The sequence below is a fragment of the Schistocerca nitens genome, chromosome 1 (assembly GCF_023898315.1).
Source record: "Schistocerca nitens isolate TAMUIC-IGC-003100 chromosome 1, iqSchNite1.1, whole genome shotgun sequence".
Classification (NCBI taxonomy): domain Eukaryota; kingdom Metazoa; phylum Arthropoda; class Insecta; order Orthoptera; family Acrididae; genus Schistocerca; species Schistocerca nitens.
The window spans coordinates 759,931,727-759,952,724 of NC_064614.1; the positions used below are offsets into that span (position 1 = coordinate 759,931,727).

A 20,998-nucleotide genomic window follows, 5' to 3' on the forward strand; every position below is an offset into this window, starting at 1 on the left:
ATTAACTCTGGAGAAGATTCTCAGAGCGAAATAAGATTCTCAGAAAAAGTTCTCCATTTTATATGAATGAAACATTCGGAGTAAATTCTCTGACGAGGGAGTTCCTTCTCACTACCTCTCCTACTTCTTGAGAATATTCTTAGTGTGTGTCTTCTGCCGTATCTAGCACATAATGTATGCATAATATTACATTTCACTCAAATCACTCAAACAGGTATACTATTCAATCTACAAATATCGAACTGGCATCAGTGTGTTCTGAAAGAGTTGCACTACATTGCAGTTTTACGTTTACGTGCGGCAACAAATTATTAAGACAATTATGGACAATTTATGGAAATGCATCTCCTTTCGAGGTTACCGAATTTTCAACATGTGGGAAAATTTTTCATTATCCAAGTTAAGTGAACACATTATGTGAACGAACTCTTAAGATTACAAACACATTTCCATCTATTCCAAACTGGAACTCTGACAAGAGTTTTCTAACACGAGAAATTTTGGTTACATACGATGTATAATGGTCTGCTTGCATGTCAAGTAAGTAGTCAACCGTGAAGTTCGTTACTACAGAGTGCTAGGTTTGTAATAACCAGTTATTAATTTTTATGATCTGCCTACTTATTTCTAACACAGCAAAATATAAGATTCCTGCTGTGAGAAGGCATGGTGATGAACATCTGGAAATGCCATTGACACAGTTGTTTGGTGTATACCCAAGTCTCAGAGTACTTCAGTCTGAAAACTTTGGTCTGCTGAATAGCGACAAAAATGTTTTAATTTTCACTTCGTTTGAAAGGTCGCCCCTCTTCTTTCAAGATTTTCGGGAGAAAGTTTATCAGGTAAATAATGTTTTTACTGTTGAACCCATATAAACTTCTACAGTTGGTCTTTTCAATATCTCTTTGGGCTACACATATATTTTTTGACTTCCAAGCAACATTTAGTCTGCCATTACTATAAAAAAGTTGGTAAAACAACCTCAACTGAACTTACTTAGCTTGAAGTATACTACAGAGCTCACTTCAAAAAATGGAGAATGTTCTGCACATGTGGGAAGCTTCTCTAGTTCTATTCATATGAAATCAGAGAATGTTCTATGCTTTGAGTAACTTCCCACACTCTTTTACTCATACTGAGAAACATTCTCAGGTGAAGTATATTCTTCGTTTCACTTTATTCTTGCAAACCTGAGGAATGTTCTTCAAAGTTTTGAGTATAAAGTATATTCTATCCTTTATTCATATGACCCATAATGTGATAAGTTGTGGTTGATACACAAAGCAACAACACCAAGCCCAATGCTACTACAAGTAATCTTCTCTTGGAACCATTCTAATACATCTGGGAATACAGTGAAAAATCACTGTCTCAGCTCAGGGATTTATTCCAGGATAATACTTTCTCTTTGCAATGGATGTGAGTGAAATAAACTTTCCAGAAAGATTAAAACTGAGCATACGGCCATGACTCAAAGCTTCATAGCAAATCCTCCTCTGGAGAGTAAAAGTTTCACTCAAGAACCAAACTCAACCAATGGCTAAGCCAACACCACTCAAACCCTCCTTTGTAAGTGAACTAGTTTAGCAGAACATGCAGGAGAGTAGATATAGAGTTAAGAAAGTTATGAGAAACATGATTGATAATTCACTAACTCAAGTCATAATCATAGCTTGCACGTTTCATTTGATACACATTGTGTCATCAAAAGATATACAGTAAAGCCCCATCTGGGATACAGGATAGTAGAGGGCTGGGCAAAGGTGGTTAACTGAGTTGGTAACTGGGAGTAATTAAATATGAGAAAGAACATAATACAAGACAATCCTCTTTTGTGAACACCTCCTGTACACAAAAAGAACGGATGTTTCATTCAGATGGTGATTAATGCTAACTTTTCCATGAAAGTACAGAGTGCAAAATACTAGATACACAAAGAGCACTGAAGGCAGATTACAGTTCAAAGTTCGGTCAACATGCTCAATACACACAGAGCAAAAGCTCAAATTCAGAAAGAAAATGCGCTGCATTTTTTAAAGAAATCATAATGTCATTTGTCTTGGGTGATTTAAGCAAATTGTGGAAAACCTAAATCTTTAAACTGTCATCCTACCAAAAGCAAGTCCTGTGTCTTACTACTGTGCCACCCCACTTGTTGCCAATCATGAAGATGTACAAACAAAAGTAACTATAACAAATACAACTAGTGTCCCAGAATTTAAAATATTTACAATTGGTATGTAAGTATATTGTGTCATATTAATACTAATGAAGTATCATATTTTCCAAGAACATTATACACTGATAGTGGATATGCTGCCTTTGCCATGTACGGTATGCGTAAATAATAATGCTTCTTTCTTTTTCTGTTCCAGTAATAACAGTACAATCAACAACACCACACATATGTCTGAAAATGAATAACAGTGAAGTTTCACGAATGAAGGAATATTAGGGGTGGGGAGATCATGTGTGTATTTCTGTTTAAAGTGGAATTAACAGAAATTACAAAGAAACTTATTTAAGAGTGTATGCAGTTTGCTTAAGAAAAGTTATTTGCAATTTTTAGATATAACTATAATGTACCTCAGTGTTCATAAAACATTGTAGAGTGGCATCTCGGGCCCCAAATGCACTGATCTTATAATTAACTGGTGACTTAAACACAGTGAGCTGTGAGCCCCAACAGACTATCTACATAAGGGCGAGATAAGTTGGCTGTTGGCCCCCAACTACTGATTGTTACATGTTGCAACCATTCAGAACACTTTGTGTTGACTGTGGTCTGTTTCAGATAGCTACAATCCAATCCACGAATGACGGCAGTTTGCACAATTCAAGAAAGTGACGGGGATTGCATTGTTGCTGGTTCCAAGTGAGGGTTGTGGTAACCACATGTCCATGCTCTACACTTTAACATAATATGAATACTGCAAACTATGTCTCTCACTTGCTTGTGCAGAATTTCTCTCTTACCTCCACCATCAGCTGCGACAACTTGGAACAAACGGAATAAAAATTCACGAAATAACTTACTATAATCACGTTTAATGCTCGTGTTAGCTGTGACATTCAAAGCAGAGCACTGATAACACTACTGATTGCTCACTGGTTGTCGGAGAATGTGTGACGTAAATGTGCAGAACAAGCCTAAACTCGACCGCTGTCGTTTGTTACTGCAACTACACCAACCTCAGGGATTCAACAATGGCGGCACTATAGTTGTCTGGTGAAGTGGTGTTGATTTTACAATGTGTGTGAATGACTTATTAATAACAGTATCTGAACCTTTAATGCACTATTAATACACTGCCTAGTCACATTAATGTGACCACCTGTCACAAGCCTGAATAACCATTTTTTGCACCACGTACTGCTGTGAGACATCCAGGAAGAGTGTCAATGAGGTTCCGCAAGGTACTGACAGGGATGTGGAACCATGTTGATAGCAATGCTGTGGCAGCTTCACAAGGTTTCTCAGCTGAGGATCCACTGTCCAACCAAGGTGGTACCACAGATGCTTGACTGGGTTTAAATCCGAGGGGCTATGACAGCCAGGAGAGTATGCTAAACTCATCCTGGTGCTCTTTGAACCACAAAAAATGGTTCATATGGCTCTGAGCACTATGGGACTTAACATCTGAGGTCATCAGTCCCCTAAACTTAGAACTACTTAACTATCCTAAGGACACCACACACATCCATGCCCAAGGCAGGATTCGAACCTGCGACCATAGCAGCAGCGTGGTTCCGGACTGACGCACCTAGAACCGCTTAGCCACAATGGCCTGCTGAACCACACACATACACTGCGATTTGTGTGACATGTTCCACTGGCCTGCTGGTAGATGCCATTGTGTTGAGGATAAACAAACTACATAAAGTGGTGGACACGGTCCCAAAGGATAGATGCACACTTGTGTTAATCCACTGTGCCTTTCAGAATGACAAGATCACCCAGGGAATGCTATGAAAAGATTTCCTAGATCATAATGCTCCTTACTCAGGGCTGGACCTTTCTGCACAGGTTGAACAGCCATACATGCATAACAATGGCTGTCTGCCTGATGGAACATAAAATGTGATTCATCTGAAACAACTACCTGCTGCCATTCAGTGGATGTCCAGCTGTGGTTGGCATGCAAGTAGTTGCTGATGAACAGCAGTCAGCACAGCTGCGTGAACCAGGCACCTCCTGCTTCCACCTTGGCTCGAAAGCCAATCATTACATCCTTTTGGACATCATCAGATAAATCACTCAATTTTCACATTACAATGACTGCACTTTCCTCTCCCCCCCCCCCCCTCCCTCCTAGTCCCCAAACAATACTTTATATATCATCCATTGCTAGTGGTGTCATCTGCCATCTGTGAGTAGTTATTACATGTTGACATCTAACATAGGTGGTGCTCTCATTAATGTGATTGGACCATGTAAGACACAACACAAAAGTTTGATGAATGATTTAAATGTCAGTTTTCTTCTGCTCACTGCAATGTATTATAATAGCCTTAAGTAATGTAATGTTTCTTGATTGAAGTAAGTGCCATATTTGAAGATGACTATCTCTGCAATCCACACTTATGAATCCACGTTACTTCTGTGTCAAAATTTATACCATAGCAATTGATCGGTAGGAGTCACGCACACAGGAGTTGTCATTACTGGGAGATCACAATAAAACATTCCCCTTTTCATGTCTTCTAATGCCGCTGTGGCCATGCAACTTAGCCCTCTGCCACTGAAGTAAGTGGCCAACTTTACTCAGCTCACGGCTGAATTCATCAATGTCAGTTCAAATGAAGCACATTTTAAAATATTACTGCCTCCATTTTGTTTGCTTGTTATTAAGAGGACAACTACTCTCCTAAGAAGCTCTTAATGAACCATGGACCTTGCCGTTAGTGGGGAGGCTTGCGTGCCTCAACGATACAGATAGCCGTACCGTAGGTGCAACCACAACGGAGGGGTATCTGTTGAGAGGCCAGACACATGTGTGGTTCCTGAAGAGGGGCAGCAGCCTTTTCAGTAGTTGCAGGGGCAACAGTCTGGATGATTGACTGATCTGGCCTTGTAACACTAACCAAAATGGCCTTGCTGTTCTGGTAGTGCGAACCACTGAAAGCAAGGGAAACTACAGCCGTAATTTTTCGCGAGGGCATGAAGCTTTACTGTATGATTAAATGATGATGGCATCCTCTTGGGTAAAATATTCCGGATCTCTGGGCGGGGACTACTCAAGAGGACATTGTTATCAGGAGAAAGAATACTGGCGTTCTACGGATCAGAGCATGGAATGTCAGATCCCTTAATCGGGCAGGCAGGTTAGAAAATTTAAAAAGGGAAATGGATAGCTTAAAGTTGGATATAGTGGGAATTAGTGAAGTTCGGTGGCAGGAGGAACAAGACTTTTGGTCAGGTGAATACAGGGTTATAAATACAAAATCAAATAGGGGTAATGCAGGAGTTGGTTTAATAATGAATAAAAAAATAGGAGTACGGGTAAGCTACTACAAACAGCATAGTGAACGCATTATTGTGGCCAAGATAGACACAAAGCCCACACCTTCTACAGCAGTACAAGTTTATATGCCAACTACCTCTGCAGATGATGAAGAAATTGATGAAATGTATGATGAGATAAAAGAAATTATTCAGGTAGTGAAGGGAGACGAAAATTTAATAGTCGTGGGTGACGAATTCGACAGTAGGAAAAGGAAGAGAAGGAAACGTAGTAGGTGAATATGGATTGGGGCTAAGAAATGAAAGGGGAAGCCGCCTGGTAGAATTTTGTGCAGAGCATAACTTAATCATAGCTAACACTTGGTTCAAGAATCATGAAAGAAGATTGTATACATGAAAGAACCCTGGAGATACTAAAAGGTATCATATAGATTACACAACGGTAAGACAGATTTAGGAACCAGGTTTTAAATTTTAAGACATTTCCAGGGGCAGATGTGGACTCTGACCACAATCTATTGGTTATGAACTGTAGGTTAAAACTGAAGAAAGTGCAAAAAGGTGGGAATTGAAGGAGATGGGACCTGGATAAACTGAAAGAATCAGAGGTTTTACAGAGTTTCAGGGAGAGCATGAGGGAACAATTGACAGGAATGGGGGAAAGAAATACAGTAGAAGAAGAATGGGCAGCTTTGAGGGTTGAAATAGTAAAGGCAGCAGAGGATCAAATAGGTAAAAAGACGAGGGCTAGTAGAAACCCTTGGGTAACAGAAGAAATAATGAATTTAATTGATGAAAGGAGAAAATATAAAATTGCAGTAAATGAAGCAGGCAAAACGGAATACAAACGTCTCAAAAATGATATCGACAGAAAGTGCAAAATGGCTAAGCAGGGATGGCTAGAGGACAAATTTAATTATGTAGAGGCTTATCTCACTAGGAATATGGTAGACACTGCCTACAGAAAAATTAAAGAGACCTTTGGAGAAAGGAGAACCACTTGCCTGAATATCAAGAGCTTTGATGGAAACCCAGTTCTAAGCAAAGAAGGGAAAGCAGAAAGGTGGAAGGAGTATATAGAGGGTCTATACAAGGGCGATGTACTTGAGGACAATATTATGGAAATGGAAGAGGAGGTAGATGAAGATGAAATGGGAGATACGATACTGCGTGAAGAGTACGACAGAGCGCTAAAAGACCTAAGTCGAAACAAGGCCCCCGGAGTAGACAACATTCCATTAGAACTACTGACAGCCTTGGGAGAGCCAGTGCTGACAAAACTCTACCATCTGGTGAGCAAGATGTATGAGACAGGCAAAATACCCTCAGACTTCAAGAAGAATATAATAATTCCAATCCCAAAGAAAGCAGGTGTTGACAGATGTGAAAATTACCGTACTATCAGTTTAATAAGTCACAGCTGCAAAATACTAGCACAAATTCTTTACAGACGAATGGAAAAACCGGTAGAAGCAGACCTCAGGGAAGATCAGTTTGGATTCCGTAGAAATGTTGGAACACACTTATCTTACCTACGTTTCTAGCATTTGTAGACTTACAGAAAGGTTTTGACAATGTTGATCGGAATACTCTCTTTCAAATTCTGAAGGTGGCAGGGGTAAAATCTAGGGAGTGAAAGGCTATTTACAATTTGTACAGAAACCAGATGGCAGTTATAAGAGTCGAGAGGTTTGAAAAGGAAGCAGGGGTTGGGAAGGGAGTGAGACAGGGTTGTAGCCTATCCCCGATGTTATTCAATCTGTATATTGAGCAAGCAATAAAGGAAACAAAAGAAAAGTTCGGAGTAGGTATTAAAATACATGGAGAAGAAATAAAACTTTGAGGTTCGCCAATGACATAGTAATTCTGTCAGAGACAGCAAAGGACTTAGAAGAGCAGCTGAACGGAATGGACAGTGTCTTGAAAGGAGGATATAAGATGAACATCAACAAAAGCAAAACAAGGATAATGGAATATAGTCGAATTAAGTTGGGTGATGCTGAGGGAATTAGATTAGGAAATGAGACACTTAAAGTAGTAAAGGAGTTTTGCTATTTGGGGAGCAAAATAACTGATGATGGTCGAAGTAGAGATGATATAAAATGTAGCCATGTATGGAAGTGAAACATGGACGATAAATTGTTTGGACAAGAAGAGAATAGAAGCTTTCGAAATGTGGTGCTACAGAAGAATTCTGAAGATTAGATGGGTAGATCACATAACTAATGAGGAGGTATTGGATAGAATTGGGGAGAAGAGGAGCTTGTGGCACAACTTGACTAGAAGAAGGGATCGGTTGGTAGGACATGTTCTGAGACATCGAGGGATCACCAATTTAGTATTGGAGGGCAGTGTGGAGGGCAAAAATCGTAGAGGGAGACCAAGAGACGGATACACTAAGGAGATTCAGAAGGATGTAGGCTGCAGTAGGTACTGGGAGATGAAGAAGCTTGCACAGGATAGAGTAGCATGGAGAGCTGCATCAAACCAGTCTCAGGACTGAAGACCACAACAACAACAACAACAACAATAACAACAACGTTAGTTGATTTTCTGGATTCCGCTATTAGTAGCTAGATGCATGTTGTTATAAAATATGGCTGAGAACCACCCGCGGGTCACAGTTTGACAACCACTGACCTACATAATTGTCACCTTTAGTCAGACAACTAGTTCTATGCAGTTCTCCTTGATAGGCAATCCTGTTGTAAGTCTCATCATCAATGCGTAACTATTACAATCCACATCCGCTTGAGCCTGCTAAATGTATTCAAGCCTTGGTCTCTTCCTCTCCAATTTTTACCTTCCTAACTTCCCTTCACTAGAAAATTAACTATTTCTTGATGCCACAGGAAGTGTTCTACAAACCAGTCCCTACTTAAGCTAGGTATACACATGAGAGCCCTTCACTCACACAGAGCTTTTACAAGTAATATGTGCCGTGTAAACAGTGCTGAGAGTCAGCTCACCAGCAGTGTCATTTGAGTGTGGGCCAAGATCTAAGATAGTCATGTTCTGCTAGTTTAGACCTCATGTAGAACGCAACCTCCAGCTCTTGCGACCTGCTTGCCATGGCTATCAGGCAAGAAAAACTGTACCAACATTTTTGGGAGAGCTGAGGGTAGTCAGTGAGTGCTAAGCAGCCATATTGGGTCCAAGATTTGTGCTGTATTTCACAGTTTTTACAGCACCACATCTTGTTAATATATTTTGCTGTATTATTACACACATTAAATGAAAGTACTCACAAAACTGTGTGTTTTGAGCCATAATGTGTGGCCATAACGTGTTTCTGAGGAAAGAAATTGTCCATTTTACCTCCTACACGAACAGCACGAGCAGTTAGATCACATTTAAACAATGCAATGGAGCAGCAAACTTATAAAAACATCATAGATATCTCACAAAGAATTGATAAAAAAAGTCACTGAAGAGGTTTGGTCCTACATTAATAAGACAAGAGACTAGTGCGTTATCCATTGCACCACGTGGATATTCCTGTACCGTCACTGTCAGGGTAATTCATACTACTGCCACGATGGATACATTGCAAAGTGAATACCACTAATGTGTCCACAAAAAGAAGCAATGAAAGCTGCCAGGAAGTGGACATAGGATGAAGTTGTGCATTTAATTAATATGTTGGTGCGTAAGTTTGTAGAAATTTTGATTTGTATGTTTGTATTCAAGCTGCTATGGGTTTATTTTTCAAAAATGGCTCTGAGCACTATGGGACTTAACATCTGTGGTCATCAGTCCCCTAGAACTTAGAACTAGTTAAACCTAGCTAACCTAAGGACATCACACACATCCATGCCCGAGGCAGGATTTGAACCTGCGACCGGAGCAGTCGCGCGGTTCCGGACTGCGCGCCTAGAACCGCTAGACCACCGCGGCCGACGTTTATTTTTCGATTGTCATTTTTTAATTTGTAGTTAATGTTGCTGTTTGAGTTTACATATTGTCATTTTGTCATTTAGAGATAGTGAGTGAAGATGTGGACAGTAGAAAATGGAGTGCCAAGTGGAGAAATCAGAACATTTCTGACTTATTCTTCTGTTCGAGTTCAAGAGAGGGATGACAGCAACGGAGGCAGCCAGAAACATTTGCAACATGTACGAGGATAATGCCATTGGACACGGCATGGCAAGAAACTGGTTTTCTCGTTTGAAGGAAGATGGTTTTGACATTAGTGACACTCCCCGTTCAGCAGGACCTTCGGGATTTCATGAATATCATTTAAACACATTAATCCACAATGATCCGTGTTATTGCATTCGGTAACTTGCAGATATGATGAACTGTGATCATTCCACCATTGTGTGATGTTTGCATGCAATGGGGAAGTTCAAAAATAAAGTGTATGGGTACTGCATGCTCTAAGCCAAAGTCTTAAAAAGGTGGCTGTATGTGCATCTCTGCTTGCTCGTCATCAATTGGCTCATGAACAACACCAACCATTCCTGTCCTGTATCATTACTGGTGGCGAGAAATGATGTCTATGCTAACATAAGGAAAAGAAAGAAGTGGTTGGGCCCAAACAAAGCAGCAACTCCCTGTACAAAGACCTCTGCACATCCACAAAAGAATGTCATGCATCTGGTGGAACAGAGGCAGTGTAGGATACTACGAATTGTTTCCTCAAGGTCTAACCATCACTGCTTACATTTACTGCCAACAACCGAGATTGCTTGTAGACTAAATCGAAGAACAATGACCAGGAAGACTGTGTGAAGTGATGCTAATTCACAGTAATGCCCACCCACTTTCTACTACACTGACAAAAAATAGGCAGGAGTTGTGTTCGGAAATCATTTCGCACCCACCATATTCACTTGATCTTGCGCCCTCAGATTTTCACCTTTTTCAGTCTCTATTGAACAACTATCAAGACACTTTTTTTCTGGATGAAAATGTGCCCCAAACATGGCTCAATGAGTTCTTTGCCTGAAAACCATGCGATTTCTAAGTCGTGGAATCTGGAAGTTATGCCCGTGTTGACACACTGTGTGTGTATGTATTATTGATGTGAGCCATCTTATGTGCACCTGTTGTGTTTATTTAACTTATGGATAAATGCTATGAACTTATGCACAACCAAACAGTTTGTACAAGGAAAGCCCAGAGTTATGGAATGTACCTTTACTGTACTACAGAAATCAAGATAAGAAGTAAAGTTTGCTGTCTGGAATGGCTACCGTTTTTAAGACTCCAAAGCGAAATTTACCAGGATATGCACAGTTTAAAAAAATCAGCTGAAGTAGTTTTATAGCATAAATAAATTAACGAATAAACAACTGACATCACCTTTCAAAACAGTTATTTTGGAATCCAAAAAACTGTCATTAACTTAAAGTAATAAAGTTGTATCCATAACTTTTTATGACACGATATTTACTAATTATATTATTTTATTGCACATTGAACCCTTAAATCAATACAGGTAAAGTTCAAATACAAGGGTTATATAGGCTATAAATAAAAGCAAAGTTCATAGAAAACAATTATTTTATTACCAAAAGTGTTGTACACTTATGATTACTTTCCAACATAATCACCGGAAAAAATCGAGACATTTATCGTACCTATGGACAAGCTTTACAATACCCTCTTCAAAAAATGTTGCCACCAACGATTTCAAACGAGCAGTGATGTTGTTTTGAAGATCTTTGTTGGTTTTGAAGTGCTACCCTCCTAGCCACATCTTCAGTTCAGGGAAAATGTGGAAATTGCTGGGTGCCAGGTCAGGACTGTACGGAAGATGATCGAGAATGTCCGGTCGCAACTGTTCAAGGAGTCGTTGGATTGTGCCAGCAGTGTGTGGACGAACGTTGTCATGGATCAACACAATTCCTGAAGTCAGTGTTCCTCTTCGTTTGTTTTGAATGGCTCTCCACAAACATCGTAAAGTTTCACAATAAGCAGCTGCATTGATAGTGGTTCTGGGCTGCATAAAATCTACAAGCAACACACCTTTTTGGTCCCAAAACACGGTAGCCATAACCTTTCTGATGTAGAATGTTTGTTTGAATTTTTTTGGTTTGTTTGGTGAATTTGGATGCATCCATTGTTGCGTTAGTCATTTTGTTTCCGGTGTGTCGTATTGGATCCAAGTTTCATCTCCAGTAACAATTTATTTCAAAAAGTTCTTTCCTTCATTGTGATAACCGTCAAGAAAATTCAAAGCTGATGCTATTCGGTGACTTTTTTGGGCATCCGTCAACATTTTTGGAACCCAACGAGCACAAAGCTTTTTATAGCCTAAATGTTCAGTAACAGTATAGTGTATGACAGATCCTAAAACTTCCAAAATTTCTGTAGACAATGCAGTTATGGTGAATCTACGATTTTCTCTAACCATTCTGTCCACTTGTTCAAAAAGGTCAGCTGTAACGAACAGACTTGGTCCTTGGCCCCCTTCATCATGCACGTCATTTCGGCTGTCTTTAAACCTTCGGCACCCTTCACGCTCACCAGTCATGAAGTTATCATCGTCCACTTTGCTCATTCTCCAACGAATTCCAGCTGCACTATTCCCTTCTGCTTGCAGAAACCAAATTACACTTCGTAATTCACACTTGGCGGAAGCAACAATGGCTATAGTGCAAAGCAGACTGATGCCTTGAGGTGGCGGAAGCAACAATGATGGCAACCGTGTTTATGTGGCTATATTGCAATGCAGACTGATGCCTTGAAGTCGGCAATGGCGGAGTGTGTGGAGTGAGAGCTGAGCAGTAGCCTACAGCGCATGTGCACTTTCTGCCGCTCGTGTAGCTTCTCTACGAAGCGGTTGGAGGTTGGGAGAAAAAAACCCAGCCCTCATAAACATAAGTCTGGAAATGCTTTATTTATCAGATATCCACCCTATTTGGCTTGTGAACATGTATGGGTATCAAAATGAAAGCTAGTGTAATGTTATTTTATCATAATTGTTATTTTATCATAATTATTATTTTACCAAATATTGAAGAGGATAAATATAACTGATCCTAGAAATATTAGTATAACAAGCAATCTGTCTTCAATATTAATTGATTTAGCATAATAGTGTCTTGCTTGGCAATTCTGGGTCCAATTATAAGTAGTATTTCTTCCTTCTGCATAGCCGTCATTCTTGTAAAATTTCGATATTGTTGTGGGTCTTTTATCACAAGCTCTATAACGAGATTCTTGCACGCTCCAGAAAAATAATGCCACCTCATGCACGCTCTTGCTCAACACAAACTCAGTTGTTTATGTTTTTTTGACACTGAAAGTATTATAAGTGTAGTTGCAGCCCAATGCTCACCCACTACAAACTCCTTCATGCGGAAAACTACAACTGAAAAATGTGAGTGAGTGACCTCTCAGCTCTTTCAGATACAATCACCCACTCTGCATCAGCACCTCAGACACCTGCTCTCGCAAGGCTCAGACAGAAAGTACTAAGTTACTATCTGTGAAAATTCACCCCTGGTATAAACAATTCTGCATGTACTATCCGAGAGTAACGAGCTGTAAAAGAGCAAAAAACTCACATGTATCACAGCCCTTAGAACTAAGTTGTCTCATTAGTTATCCAATCTACCCATCTGATCTTCAGTGCTCTTGTGTAGCACTACATTTCAAAAGCTTCTATTCATTTCTTATCTTTAATGCATACTGTCCACATATTACTTCTGTATATGGCTACACTCAAAAGCAATGGTTTTTAGCCAAGTCAGCATGTTTGTCCTTATTACTTCTGCCATCTTCAGTTAGTTATTTTGTTCCCCGAATAGCAAAACTAATTCAAAACGTCCTTTTCTGCCTCTGACGGAAGTACAGTGTCATCACTCCAAATTTTTTATTTCATCTCCTTGAACTTTAATTTCCTTTCTGAACTGCTCCTTGGTTCCTTTACTGGTTGATGCTACAACCCTGTCTCACCCCCTTCTCAACTACTGTTCCCCACTCAAGTTCTTTGGCTCTTAACTGCAGCATGATTTCTGTACATGTCTTAGATAACCCTTTTCTCTCTGTATTTTACCCCTGCTACCTTCAGAATTTCAGATAGTGTATTTGTTACTATATGCAAATAAGATGGCAACCATAGTGGCATAGTGTTATGACATTGGACATTTATGCAGGAATCTGGTTGAAAACTTCTGTCTGTGCATGTAGGTTTCAGAGCTTTCTTGGTTTTCCTAAAAACTGTGCAGTTCACAGTATTTTCCAAGGGAAGCTAGTATTATGAAATATTTCCTGTAACTAGTTTCATTTTATTGAACTAAAAAGATGATGATTCTTGCATTTAAGAGACCCAGGAAATGTATATAACGGGAAATATAATATCTACAGGTGTACCACAAGCATTTTGTCCTGATTATATACACATACTCTGCTATCTTATACCCAAGAACTATTGTAGTCAATCCTACTGGAGAAACTTTAACACTTGATAAATGTAAATAAAATTTTCCTGAAAATTAAGAACTGGTTCTCTTCAACTGGACTGTTACTGAACGAAGATAAAACAATACACACAATTCAGTATTGCACAAGGCCTTAGAACACCATCAGAAATATGTAGAGATAAATAAGAAACTTAAATTGACTGTTCTAAATCATTAGGGGCTTGTATTTGTAAGAACATGAACTGGTAGTCATATATTACAGACATTCTGAAACATCCAACTTTTGCATTTGAGATAAATCCTATTTCGGAGATGAAACTGTCAAAAGCTGTATTTTCCTATTTTCCCTTCTGTAACGTCTTATGGCATCATATTCTGGGGTAGCTTGTCATAGAGGAAAGAAAGTGTGTTGCACACAAGCTGGTAATTGAGATAATACACGATTCTTCAGCTTCTCAGTTGCATGCTTCATGACAAGATAGTTCACGAGTTAATGGCCAGCAGTCTGTCCAATGGACACAAAATTTTGGCGAGTGACTACTTACCATCAGCAGGTGCACTGATGAACTGAATGCGTCTGGGCTGGAGTGGTGCTTATATCCCCCCCCAAGATCTGCCGCCACCCAAACCCAGTTTCTCCTTCCCCTTTTTAATGAGACAAATTTTGGGTTCTCAGGCCTTACTAAGGATGTAGACACTATCACAACATTACTCAAATCTCAATAGACTGTTTAATGACCAGCCCCAGACATGAGACGTCTGTGTTAGGACCTTAGGATGGTTGTAATCCATTCCATGTAATTCCGAAAGGCAATGTTCCGCAACTGTCGATTTGTTAGGCTGCTGCAGTTGTGTGTGCCATTGGCAGGAGCGGAGATAATTTTTTCTTTGGGGCAGAGGGGTCCACGTCTGATCAAGTATGAGATGTTCATCCCTTTCACCCCTCCCCTTTGTTAACCACATACTACAGAACACAGCTTATAGGGACCTCAAAACACAGCCATTAAAAGAAGATACAGAACACAATTACATTTACAGAAATTTATCAAACTGAATTCTCGCACTGACCAGTTAACTCCACAATTAAAATACCCAAGAAATTTCATATCTATGGTGCCATTTACATTTGCCTTTATAAAACAATTACATAATGTGGTTTATTATTTGAAATGCAGTTAGATGATTAATATGAAAAACAGTAATCACCAGAGGTTTTAAGAACCAGCTTAAAGCAAAAATAGGACCACACAAAATACTCAATACATTAGGAATAAGGATGACTACCAATTATCACAGACGAGCTTAGGGGAGGGGGAAAAAAACTTCTGCCATTCAAATGTCAACATAAGTTAACATGGAACTTAATAAATAGAAAACATTTGTAGAAATAAAGAACAAAATCATCTTTACACTTGACATTACCAAACAAGTTTATTTGATATCCGTAGATGAGTGCCCCTGAGCTCCATTTCATACAGGCCAAACTGAGCTGACACCAGCACAAGGTAATATGCTGGCGGTAAATCGTTTTGGCAAGTGCAACTCATTTGCAGGTAGACAGAAATTGGCTATTCCATTTCAAATCGGTGGAAACATGAAAAAATTGACCTTTTTTAAGTCAAATACTGTATGAGAAAACAACGAGACAATTTGTGAGCTGTGTTAACTCAAGAGCCTTATATCAGATTTCAATGATCTATGATTCATTATGAAGCTGAATGTCTATTGACTGAATTATACATCAATACCACCATAATAATTAATAATTTTTATAACTATTAAACTTACTTACATTTCAACCTCTTTATTTACACACTGATTTCAGTTTTAAGTTTTAGGGAGCCCCTTGTCTAAAATGTAGAAAAAATTAAACAATAAATATTTACACTCACACTGTACTTAGAATGGAATGGCTGCCACTCAACATGGGAAGAGGCCTTGCAGTGTAGTGTGGTATTGTGTTGTGTTGTGTTGTGTTGTGTTACAAGGCAAAGAGCAGCCAGCAGTTTTTGCCACGGTTTCTTTCAGCTTTTCATTTTTCCTACAGTTCTCCAGTGAAGCTACCATAAAAATGTTTACCGATACTGTTTTTAAATCAAATGTAAACGATATAGCATAATTTTTATTCCCTTCAAAATTTTCTCTCAGAAAAAATAAGAAACCTGATTAAAATTACATTAAATTTAAGTTCTAAATATACCGCATAAATTCCATCTCAAACTATACAATATTACCTTTGTAACTGAAGAAAACTTCACAAGCCAAGATCTCGCTAAACAATGCATTTTACTGGATGACTGGTTTCAACAAATCTATGACACTGTCAATATCGGAACTCATGCTTTAAAATACTGCAACATATTGCCCACCTGTGTTGCAAGTCATTTCACACTGCATATATACTTCTATACTAATGATTTTACCAAATACAAATCCTGGTTGTGGTGACAGTAGGGTACGAATTACTCGTTTTATATGGATGGCCCTTAATTCCTTTCTCCGCTTACAGGCGCTTTTGCTATTGATATACACAGCACTTTTCCGCTATGTTGAAATTTTAATAGTGATTGTGAATCAAAGGGAATATCTAGCAGAGTTGCCACAAGTTTCATCAAGTGAAATTCCCTGATTTCCATACATGTTTCAGCATTTGTCCCTGACAAATTTTGAGATCTAAAGGATAAATAAGACCTAAGTTGACAATCTGTCTTTGCAGCTACAGTACAAGAAACAATAGTGCAAACGAGGGAAAGGAAGAAGAAGAAGACGAAGAAGAAGAAGCAGCAGCAGCTTGCAAGCAGGCAGTATTTTCTGATGTGAGCAAAAATCTGAAGTATTATCAACATCTTTTGTAATGAACTGATTGTGGATGGAGAAAGCAAGACAAATGGTATGTGTGTTTCATTATAGTCAATGATGTTATTTCATTTCAATAAGGCTTAACACGTTTGGCGACAAAAATAAGAATAATTAAAATGTCTATAAAACACCACACTGTACATTGTCCTCGTGATCAGACAGTCGCAATTCCTGAAATCCATCAGCCATGGCTTCTGGCTTGCTGAGGAGCACCACAGTCTTGGGTCCATGGATAAACCACGGAAATCCGCTGCATTACACCACACACAAACAGACCTAAACCAAGGGCAGATTGGTGAGATTAGATCCAATGGGCAAATGGGCAAGGCCTGCACATTAGTGGGAACCGAATGTGCTTGAGATGGACAGGACCAATCCATTACAGATACCTGCAGAAACGGCTGCGGTTTTGGACACACACACACACACACACACACACACACACACACCCTGCCTCCGTAGCAGCTCATAGGCTACTGGCAAGAAGTGGTTGCAGCACTGAGAGGAGTAGTAGAAAGGACACAAGCAGTAATTATGAAGTAGTACGGCACAGGTACTCAACTGCACCCAGTCAGTGATGATGCATGACACCCCAGCAAACAACCATTTCATTTCCTGAGAGAGGAAAAAAAAATTCCAGTTTTTTTTTTTTTTTCAAATTCTTCTGATATTTCCCTGATTTATTTGAAATTTCCTGATGTTCAGAACCTGTGGCAATGCTGATCTGGGTTGTGGCGACAAACAGATCTGTAGTACAGCCCCAGTCCAGTTTATGTTAGAAGATGACAGATTGGTTGAGGCTTTGCAAAGTCATTGAACGTGAATGTTATCTAGCCTATTTAATTTGACACGACTGTTCACAACCAACAAAAAACTTTGACGTTAGTGTGAGGATACCCCCTCAAAGTTTTACCCAAATCAATATCCATCTGTGGTTATTCAACTTCTACAAATGCCACGGATCCCCGTAACTCCCACTAAACAAGCCATGTTATTGTGGACACAATGTACAATACAGGTAGTTTATTATGTTTAAAATATTGACAATTTATAAATGAAAGACTTATTTATTGTACCAAACAAGAAATTTTATGACAATTTGAAAAAATCGCTTTCACTGCCAGCTTTTGAGAAAAGCCATCAAAAATGCTCTACACTAAAATGCTTGGTGTTTATCATTAAATGCACATTCACATTCTAAACTAAATGTGAACTGCACCAGGTAAACAGGTACTCACTCGTCACAGTTGGAACTAACATTTTTATTGATTTATTTATTTTTAATTTACGACATGTGGTAATGATTTGCACACATGGGAGTGCCAAAATGCACGTTTCTCTTCCGCCGCCCCCCCCCCCCCCCCACACACACACACACACACTCTCTCTCTCTCTCTCTCTCTCTCTCTCTCTCTCAATGATTGGCTACATATGTCAGTTCACAGATCTGAAGAAGGCAAAGGCATACCATGTCTCAAAGTAACATGTATAGTAAACCAAGATTGCATTTAAATCAACTTACCAGTTGAGGACATTTCTACTTTTACAAACCATCCTGACTATGCTGCAGACGAGTAGAACCTACACCTTAAATTCAACATAATTTATGCAAAATATTCGGTGACATTGTCAACAAACTTTAATCTCAGACATGTCAGAGTTATACATGTTAGGGTCAATGTTTCACTATTTACTTATACTCTCATCTGTCGTAGTCTTTTTTTTTCCATTTATTATTGATACAGTCTTGACCAATGATTTACACTAATGAAAGTACGACAAAGGTTCTCTGCTATCGATGTTGATGTATGAGGAGGTATCATAATGTTAATGACAACTTGTGTAATGTCAAATATTGCATTTTAAGGTACCGTGTTAATGCTCTTTAACATGGTACCAATTCATCTTATAAATTTCCTACGGCGATTCAATGAAAAACAGTGAACAACAAAGGAAAATTGAGAAAGAGTATCTCAGTCTATCAAAAATAAAATTAATTTGTGATTTTTAAAATTCTTTTGGAACTGTAGCAAAGGACGCTCCAGCTCTATCTAAAGAGAAAACGAAACGGTTTACTATTAAATACATGCTATAACACTCACGTCACTCATTACATACATCCAGTTCATCGAGCGGTAAAGAAACAACCATACACAGCATTTTGTTAAGGTTAATCCCCTTACATACTATCAAATAAGAAAAAATGTATTATCTTGGGCACAAAAAACACGGGGGAGGGGGGGGGCCTTCTGTGCAAAAATTTTCTCACCACTCCAAATTACTACTCCATAACGTTCACGTAATTACAATAAACTGATACTTCACGATTCGAAAATCGACTGATCAGCAGAAGGTACAACATACTTCATTTTTACCTGATCACTCAGTGACGTCGCATCGGCCATTTCCTGTGTGTTTTATATCTGCTTCATAAAATTCGCAACTATAAGATGAATCTTTACTTTTTCTGCGTTTAAATTTGTCTCACAGAACACACTCTAATCCGTCACAAATACTTCTGCAGCCAAAGATATTAATCATGGTAAATCTAGTGATGTACTCAAGTGTCGTTTAACTTAACATCATTCAGTTCCTCCATTCAGCAATTTGAATGTATTGACCCTAACAGCCAGAAACCACGTCGTGTAAACTTTAGTGATCTTATAAAAATACAGAAAACATATAAACTTCCAAGTAATCTTTGAATGGCACTTCTCTTGTTTTGTGGAAGGGATAAAAAGTTCATAGCTTCGTGATTGGTCGAAAATTTGAAATGTTTTCTGTATCGCAAACAGTATCGTGAAAGCTCTGACGTTAAGGTTGTTGTTGGTGTTCGTGTGTTGATAACAAAAACATTTTATTCGTTGTTAAGTGTGGACAGCAATTGTGTATCTTCAAATGATGTCCGCAATGAGTTCAGTAAGTTTAATTCAATGTAATATAACTTTAAAATTCTATTTTGAGGAGTACACATTGTAATAACCAAGTTGTTGGGTGGGTAATGCAGTCTGTTATAACTGAACCTAAGATTGTGAAGTAGTTCCCCTTATTCCGGATGTGTGTAAGCTTTATTTCTAAACTTGTTATGAGATGAAACAGTGCAAGGAGTCATCTGGTTAGTTGATTACGATTTGTATAAATTCAGGTCATTGCAATTTGCGTCCTGTTTGTAAGTGCCCTTATACGCTGCTTTTGAGCACTTAGCATCACAATTACTAAGTGAAGTAGTTGAACTGTCATTCAGTGTTATAATTATGCTTTATGTACATTCATATACTGTATGTTATTGTGGATACTCAAGGGAGACAGAGCAAATTGGCACATTGAACAACTAGACGCATAATGGAAGAAGCGGGATACAAATTGTCATCAGCTCATCCTCGTTTATGCTTTCTGTGCTCTACGGAGGAACTTGGCGTTAAGGATAGCGCAGTTCCATGCACAACTATAACCTGAAAACCACTGTGAAGTACTGCTTTCCCCCCCCCCCCCCCCCCCCATTTCCATTTACATATGGAGCGCGGGAAAAACGATTGTTGAAATGCCTTTGTAATGTAATCTTATCTTCACGAGCCCTATGGGAGTGACATGTAGGAGTTGAAGTATAGTTCTAGAATCATGACTTAAAGCCAGTTCTTGAAACTTTACTAGCTAGTAGATTTTCCCAGGGTAGTTTCAGTCTGTCTTCAGTAGCGAAAGTTCTGGTCTTTCAACATCTCAGTGACTCTCCCCCACAGGTCAAACTAACTTATGACCATTCATCCTGCCCTTCTCTGTATACTTTCAGTATCCCTTACCAGGTAGACTGATTGCATTTTCCTAGTATCTGACCAACAAAATGAAGTCTAGTACCAGCTTTACCTGTGCCTGAGCCTATGTGATCACCCCACTTCACATCCCTATTGTTCAACACCCAAGTATTGATACAAGTTTATCCGGCCGGAGTGGCCATGCGGTTCTAGGCGCTACAGTCTGGAACCGAGCGACCGCTACGGTCGCAGGCTCCAATCCTGCCTTGGGCATGGATGTGTGTGATGTCCTTAGGTTAGTTAGGTTTAATTAGTTCTAAGTTCTAGGCGACTGATGACCTCAGAAGTTAAGTCACATAGTGCTCAGAGCCATTTGAACCATTTGATGCAAGTTTAAAGATTCATAGAGTACTGTAATTTTTCGTTTTGTAGTGTGCAATTTCTTATATTTGAACATTAAAGCAAGCTGCCAATCGATGCACCACTTTAAAATCTTATCTAGCTCTGACCGAATATTTATACAGCTTTATCCAGACTGTATTTCATTGTAG

The 20,998-nt window shown here is 39.1% G+C and overlaps 2 protein-coding genes across 2 annotated transcripts in view; one reads left to right on the plus strand and one right to left on the minus strand.

Annotated features, from left to right (window-relative positions):
* Positions 1 to 19,331, minus strand: part of LOC126261001 (ADP-ribosylation factor-like protein 6-interacting protein 1) — a 67,652-nt gene extending 48,321 nt beyond the window's left edge. The window contains exon 1 of the mRNA XM_049958501.1: positions 19,074 to 19,331. Within this exon, the coding sequence (XP_049814458.1) occupies positions 19,074 to 19,103 (30 nt within the window). The 5' untranslated portion in view covers positions 19,104 to 19,331. The remainder of the gene's footprint in view (positions 1 to 19,073) is intronic.
* Positions 19,332 to 19,452: 121 nt separating this feature from the next.
* Positions 19,453 to 20,998, plus strand: part of LOC126260985 (ubiquitin-conjugating enzyme E2 S) — an 81,989-nt gene continuing 80,443 nt past the window's right edge. Inside the window, exon 1 of the mRNA XM_049958500.1 lies at positions 19,453 to 19,617. Coding sequence (XP_049814457.1) covers positions 19,597 to 19,617 — 21 coding nt within the window. The 5' untranslated portion in view covers positions 19,453 to 19,596. The remainder of the gene's footprint in view (positions 19,618 to 20,998) is intronic.